The following is a 7,747-nucleotide window of genomic DNA, read 5'->3' on the forward strand; positions in this document are numbered from 1 at the left end:
GCCGAGCCTTATTTTTTATTTTTGAGACAGAGTTTCACTATGTTGCTCTCACAGCTCACAGCAACTTTAAACTCTTGGGCTTAAGCGATTCTCTTACCTCAGCCTCCCAAGTAGCTGGGACTACAGGTACCCGCCACAATGCCCTGCTATTTTCTTTTTTGTTGCTGCAGTTGTTTAGCTGGCCCAGGCCAGGTTTGAACCTGCCACCCTCAGTGTATGTGGCTGGGCCCATAACCACGGTGCTATAGGCGCCGAGCCTGCATGTGCTGATTTTCACTGTCATCAGTGGTTTCTCAATGGACATGTCCGAGACCCGCCATTTTGGGTGAGGGAAAGAGGATGGAGACTGGGTAACATATAGATCAGAGGTCCTACTGTGGAACCTGAGATGCCAGTGCAGCCCAGGAACAGTCTCCACCACGGGATGAAGGGCTTCTCTTTGCCCACCACCTTTCTGTAGTCTCTCCTGACTCCTCAAGCAAGGGTCACACCCAGATCTGGCTGGAGTTCAAGTCCCATCCTGACTTCCTCCTTCCTCCCAGCCCTGAGATAGGAAAAAGTTGTCAGCCTGAGGCTCAAGAAGGTTGCCGAGGCCTGTGGAGAGTGGAATCAGCTGTGGAGAGCTGGTACTCATATCTTATGAGAACCAGCAACAATGGCAAACAGGCCTGGCAGGAGCTGGGCAAAAACAAGTGGGGTAAGTTCTTCTCTGGGCTGGAGAGCTTACGCGTGAGAGCAACAGAGACAAAGAGAGCCCTTTGGTATTTGCCAGGAAGACCTTTTGGAAAAACAGGGTGTGACCCTGTTGCCACAGCAACCCAACCACACTCTGGGGCTCAAATGGTATACAGTATTACAGCAGGATGGGGAGCCCATTCTGAGTCCCAGGCCAGAAATAAGAATGTTCCTGGGAAGTAACTGACAAATAAAGGGATGCATTCAGGAAAGCAAGATCAAAGTATATTAGGCAGATTTCAGGCACAATCTTTCAGTGATTCTCTCTTTCCTAAGTACTAGAATGAATCAGAAGTAGAAGACACTAGCCCCACTTTCCTGACGTGAGCGGCCAGAGCTTCAAACCATTTTCCTAGATTTCAGGCACAATCTTTCAGTGATTCTCTTTCCTAAGTACTAGAATGAATCAGAAATAGAAGACACTAGCCCCACTTTCCTGACGTGAGTGGCCAGAGCTTCAAACCATTTTCCTAGGAAAATGTTTTGATGTATCAAGCAAAATGTCCACAAATTCTCTGGAAGCAGTGCTTGTGCCTGTGGCTGCTGCCTGGGTCTTCTGGGGTGCATTCTAGAAGGGCGGTCACCCTTAGGACTCATGGAGGGTGCTGTCATTATGAGTCACCCCAACGTGTGCCCACGTCCAAAACGTCCACAGTATCTATGGCTGCCAGGTAGCACTCTAGCCTGGGCAACAGAGTGGGACTCTGCCGATCCCAGCCCGCAAAAAAAGAAGAAGAAAAAGAAAAAAAAAAAAGAGGAGAAAAATAGTTACTATTCAGTAAGAAACAATGAGTATTCAAAACTCCATTGGGGTCCTCCATGGGTGAGTGAATAAACAAACTGTGGAGTATCCCACCCCATGAAATATTACCTAGCAAGAAAGAGAAAATAACACAGACAAATCTTAAAAGCATTTTGCTAAGCAGAAGAAGCAAAGCAAAAACCCTATGATTCCATCTGTATCTCATCTGGGGGTGACTGTGCCCCACCAAGGGGACATTTGGTAATGTCTGGAGATGTTTTTCATTGTCATGTGGGTGGAGGGAGAGGGTGCCTCTGGGTGGAGGCCCAGATGCTGTTAGACATCCTATAATGCATAGGACAGGCCTCCACAACTAAGGTTTAACCAGCCCAAAGTGCTAACAGTGCTGAGGTTGAGATCCTGATTTATATGAAATTCTAAAATAGGCAAAACTCTAGTGAAGAGAGAAGGCTGCTGCATGCTTGAGACCAAAGGAGGAAACTGTTTACAAAGGAGTGGACAAGGACACATTTGGGGGTGACAGGAGTGATCCTTATCATGAGTGCAGTGAGGGCTAATGCAATTGTCAAAATTCATCAAATGGCACACTTAAAACTGGCAAACCTTATTCTATGTAAATTACACCTTGATAAAGCTATTTGTAAAAAGTGGGACAGAGAAACAAAGTGACAAACCAGCTGTGGAAGAGGTTAGGGACTGAGATAGCCAATGCCCACACACATTCCACCACCTGCCCACACCACTAATGAGAGTCAGGGCTTATGGACAGGCTGCCCTGTTTGCTCTGACCGCTAGCCTCTCAAAGTCCCTCAGCAGTGCACAACAGGGCCGGCTGGGGTGAGGGATGGGAGAAGAGGTCCAGGCTTCCAACCACACCTGGCTCTGTAAACCCCCAGGACAGGCCATGGGCTTCCCATCAGGTGTGTGCCCCCTACAGGGCCATTCTCTAAAGAACAAACATTAGATTTCAGGAAAAATCTAGCTTTTATGGGAACTGAAATACTCAAACTCTGCTGATTAGAGAATCCGGGGACCATGGCACACTCCTGCTGAGGACCTGGGTTGCTCAATCAGCACGTTCCTATCCAACCTTTCCTCAAAAGACAAAGGTAATGAACTATTTCTAGCTCTTTTAGTTAGCAAAAAACAGGATAGGCTCTCTACTTCCCTCTCACTCCCAGCAAAAAGGTCCGAATTAGAGAAAGGACAAGTGAGACGGACTGATTACTGAAATAGCATTTCCAGGGCCCTGAGCTGGGGTGAGGGCACCAAGAATGCAGGGCATAGCCCCAAGAAGTAGTGACTTTTGGGGGTTAGAGAAGGCAGAGAGAGCTGGTAATGGCCACCACAGAGAAAAGAGGGTCAACCCCAGGTCGGGCCTGGGGGCTCACGCCTGTAAGCCCAACACTCTGGAAGACCGAGGTGGGTGGATTGCCTGAGCTATGGGTTCGAGACCAGCCTAAGCAAGAGTGAGACCCCATCTCTAAAAACAGCTGGGCATTGTGGCAGGCGCCTGTAGTCCCACCTACTCAGGAGGCTGAGGCAAGAGAATTGCTTGAGCCCAAGAGTTTGAGGTTGCTGTGAGCTATGGCGCCACGGCAGTCTACTGATGGGGACTAAGTGAGTCTTTGTCTCAAAAAAAAAAAGGAAAAAAGCAGGTCAACCCACTGTGAGGTCTGGGTTTAGACGCCAGGAACTTCCCTTGGATTGGGCTTTGGGAACTGTTACTAAGTCCATGGCCAAACTAAAAAGCTGAGGGGCTTTCTAAAAAGATTAGCAGAGGACTTAGATGATGTGTGTTTTCCAGAAATACAATGTCCCTGCTCCTCTCACAAAGCGCCCCAGACTCCAGGCTCTGGGGTATGGTCCTGCCTGGGGACAGAGCAAAGTGCCAGCAGAAGCCACATGCCAACTCCCTGAGCAACATGAACATGCCAGCAGAGAGGGGAGGAGGGGCACAAAGACAGAGGCAGCCTGGAGCAAAGACCAAGATGCGCTCTCAGATGAATGGGCCCGAGTTCTCTCTCAACAACATTGGCAGCTGACCAAAGCCCAATAAAACACACCATGAATACAATTTTCAAAGAAGAATTGTTCCCCAGGCATCTCACCCAGGCATCCTAGGAAATGCCAAAGGCCTCTGAGAGGGAGCATGAAGGGACCAGGAGGAGAATGCTCACAGCAGAGAGAAGCCCTGGGGGGTGGCAGGTCAGCCCCACAGGCAAAGCTCCCTTGAGTACTTACCAACTAATTCCTGGGGGTCTCGCTTTTCGACTTCTGTATTCTCCTGCAAGAGAAAAGCAGAAAGGCAAGGAGGTAAGGCTAGGGCTCCTGGGCCATTGTTATTCTCTTTATGGAGACCACTCAGGATTTTTAAGGAAGGAGAAAAAGTAAAAGCACTATTGGGAACACTAATGAAGTGCCAATGCTGTGGGGGTGACTTCTGGTCCCTCAAAGCTCCTCCAACCCCAGTTTTTCCTTCCTGCTTCTAGGAGTGCCAACCACTATTAACACCAAGGAAAGCAAATACCATCTGGATGACCTGTACCTGCCCACTGCTCTCCCCTAGGTCTCAAGAAGCTGAACACAGCATGGAGGTCAAGACTAGGGCCAGCTGCCCCTAAGCACACCGCCTCTCCTGCTGGGACTGTGGAAGCAAGAGATGATTGCTTTGTAACATCGGACTCCTGAGACAAAAACACACATTAGCTGCCCCCAAGAGACTTTTCTTTAGCTTGAACAGAAAACAGAGACTTTATCATGAAGATAAAGGCACTGCTTGCTCACAAAACCCCAGAGCCAAGTACTATAGGATGGGTGATAACTGACTGAACAAGGCTCAGGAAACTCCAGACTTGGGGCAGCCTCCCTCTGCCTCTCTTTACACAGGCTTTATGTCCTCTCCAAGGAATGCTTTCTGCCCTGCGACAGCCATGTCCACATGCTCTGCAGAAACCTGAGAGCAAAGGCTTCTTATCAGCAACATTCTGGATTTCACGGCTCCAGAGTAAAAGCTTCATCTAAACCAAATTAACATGAGAAGGTGATGGGCCAAGCCCCATGTCACAAGCCTTCCCTTGCCACTGTTGTTCCAAGCATAACATGGTGAGAACTTGTCTGTTTTCCCTGTTTCTGGCCCTTCAAGCCCAGCTAGGTCAGTTATCTCAAGTGCCACAACATACTAATAATCAAAACGGCAGATCCGAGTTCACAGAAAGTTACTGGATCTCATTTCCTTTTCTTCTGGTCAGCAAGGAAGGAGCTACAACAGTAAGAACTATGAAAAAAGACCTTCACATGAAGGTCTATGCAGAGCTCCATGAGCCTCACTTACACACAGAAATGCTACCCCAAGCCACCTCTCAGAAAGGAAGGTTCAAGGAACTCTACCCAGTTCCCCCCCATGCCACGGCTCCATGCCAAGGCTAGACTAATAGTGCCTTAGTCCCCTTCCCCAAAAAGTCCCTCCTGATTCGGTGACAGCCCAAAATCCCCATTTCTGAACACTGGAGCTATTCATTCAACCTGGAAGGGCACAGCATCCAGGCCAGGCTGCTTAGCAACCCATCTCTCTGAGCCACTGCCCCCTGCCAATCAGGTGGGCAAAGAGGAGGTGGGGAGCAGGCTGGGTGGTGGGCCTGGAGGCCTGCCACTTCAAGTTCAGGTTGAAGTCATAAATCAGCAGCTCTAGAGAAAATGCCAATGTCTCAGGGGACTAACAACAATCCCTTTGTAGCAGTGCCTCTGATGAAACCCATGTTAAAGAGCCCATCAGCAACAAAACGTGGGACTGTAAAATGCTCTTAAATTTTCCCTCTAGGGGATAGTTTTCTGGGTGCTAATTGTGGGAAAACATCAGCTGGTTATATCCTCCCTCCCCCAAGCCAGCTAGCTGGTCAGGGAGAGACTGACTTGTTAACTCTTCTGAGGGCCCCCACTCCCCTTTCCTGAGGTACGCACCACTCCCTTCTCCCACCCCCTTCTCCCAAACTGAGGTGCTCACAGGAAGTCAGTTACCAGCACACTATGTCTCTTCAAAGGGAAAAACACTTGCTAAAATAAAGAGGCCAGGACCCCCCCCCCGGCTACTTGCAGCTTCTGTGACCTTAGAGGTGGAAGGGATGTGTTAGGGTGTGTAAGGGTGTATCTGTGGGATCCTACGTTTCACAAGAGCCTTGTGGGGCTTAGCTGAGGGCTAAGCTTTATTTTGTCATGTCTCTGGAAGAGAAGATAAGACTAACCACAGACAGGAAGTGTGTTTTCCCTTTGGCTTCCCAGGCTTCCAGCTCTCTTACACTGGCTTTATGTTCTCTCCCATTTCCCCCCAAAGAAAAAAGAGAAACTGAATAGTTGATTTTAATTTGCCAACTAGTGTAGTCTTTGCTTTTGTACCCTCTTGGTACAAAAAAGGGGTAAGGTATGCTCAGAGAGCACCCCAAGCCCACAGTGCTGTGGCACTTATTCAATACTGAATCCAACACCCAGAAACAAGGCCACCCAGCTTCCCAGCAGCAGAATCCAGCTCCCTGGGCCCTCCGACTTTCAGTGCCCCTGAACAAACTGCTGACCAATGGCCTGTGGACCCAACTCCAAGTTCAAGATTGGAGATTCCCACTGGTATCACAGGCACCTCTGGGAGTGAGAAGGCTCTAGACGCAGAATTGCACAGTGGGAATCTGCCTCCTGCTGGCCACACCCTGCCATGTTTTAGAACATAATTCTGTCCTGAGACCAGCAAGCTGCTTATGAGCCTGCTGAGTCCCTGGGTGCCTGTGTCACTGTACCCAGCTGCTCCTAAAGAAAGACAACAACCCAAGTGCTCTGGATCCTAAAGGGTCCTTCCATTCTGCCCAAACAGCTTAATCCCACCCCTGCACTGAGCATGAGAAAGAAGCCTAGGGCCTGGAGCCACTGTATCACCTGGCCTTAACTGGAGATGGGTTAAAGACCTCAACCCTATAGAGGAAAGCTCAGAAGGAAAGAGACCTGAGGAGTGATAAAGACCCTAAAGATGCTTTTTAGAACCATTTATCTGTATGTAACTCTCCATTGAAGCAATTTCATCCAGTGAAAGCAGCCTAATCAAAAAGTGATGACATGACTCCAAAATGACCTCCACCTCCTTGGACAGGGAGGACAGGGAGGACAGGGCAGGAGGAAGAGATGTCACACTCAAGACCAAGAGACACATCTTCTTATTAGCCATACCTCAGATGCTAGGAATTCGATATGAAAATAAATCAAGCATACAAGATGATGATCATGGAAGCCAGCCACACAGTCAGAAAAAACATGTGATGAATGAAGTATTTTATTTTGTTGAGACAGAGTCTTACTTTGTCATCCTCGGTAGAGTGCTATGGCCGTCATAGCTCACAGCAACCTCAAACTCCCAAACTCAAGCAATCCACCTGCCTGAGGCTCCCAGAGTGCTAGGTTTACAGGCATAAGCCACCACATCCAGCGAATGTTAAATGACGGAGCTAAGGAGATAGAAGAAAGTTTCACATTATTATTATCATTATTATTACTATTATTTTAGAGACAGAATCTCACTATGTCGCCCTCAGTAGAGTGCCATAGCGTCACAGCTCACAGCAACCTCCAGTGCTTGGGCTTAAGCAATTCTCTTGCCTCAGACTCCCAAGTAGCTGGGACTATAGGAGCCTGCCACAATGCCCAGCTATTTTTTCTTTTGAGACAGAGTCTCACTAGGTCACCCTCAGTAGAGTGCCATGGCGTTGACAGTTGACAGCAACCTCAAATTCTTAGGCTTAAGTGATTCTCTTGCCTCAGTCTCCCAAGCAGCTGGGGCTACAGGTGCCCACCACAACGCCCAGCTATTTTTTGGTTGCAGTTGTTGCTGTTTAGCAGACCCGGGCTGGGCTCAAACCCACCAGCCTCAGTGTATGTGACTGGCACCCTACTCACTGAGCTACATGTGCCAAGCAACACCTGGTTGTTTTTTGTCGCAGTTGTCATTGTTGTTTAGCTGACTCAGGCCGAGATCGAACCTGCCACCCTCAGTGTATGTGGCTGGCACTGTAACCACTGTGCTACAGGCACCAAGCCAAGTTTCACATTATTAAATTTCATGTAGTTCAAGAAACTGGTGTCACAAAACCTGCTATAGATAGAGATTCTCACTATGCCCTTAAAGAGGCAGAACATGGGCTCGGCGCCTATAGCTCAACCGGCTAAGGCGCCAGCCACATACACCTAAGGTGGTGGGTTCGAATCCCCAGCCCG

The 7,747-nt window shown here is 48.8% G+C and overlaps 1 protein-coding gene across 1 annotated transcript in view; it reads right to left on the bottom strand.

Annotated features, from left to right (window-relative positions):
• Positions 1-7,747, bottom strand: part of SAP30BP (SAP30 binding protein) — a 46,041-nt gene that overhangs the window by 9,706 nt on the left and 28,588 nt on the right. Inside the window, exon 3 of the mRNA XM_023511196.1 lies at positions 3,743-3,785. Within this exon, the coding sequence (XP_023366964.1) occupies positions 3,743-3,785 (43 nt within the window). The remainder of the gene's footprint in view (positions 1-3,742; positions 3,786-7,747) is intronic.

Source organism: Otolemur garnettii, unplaced genomic scaffold, assembly GCF_000181295.1.
Source record: "Otolemur garnettii isolate 467f Iridium unplaced genomic scaffold, OtoGar3 scaffold00018, whole genome shotgun sequence".
Lineage (NCBI taxonomy): Eukaryota > Metazoa > Chordata > Mammalia > Primates > Galagidae > Otolemur > Otolemur garnettii.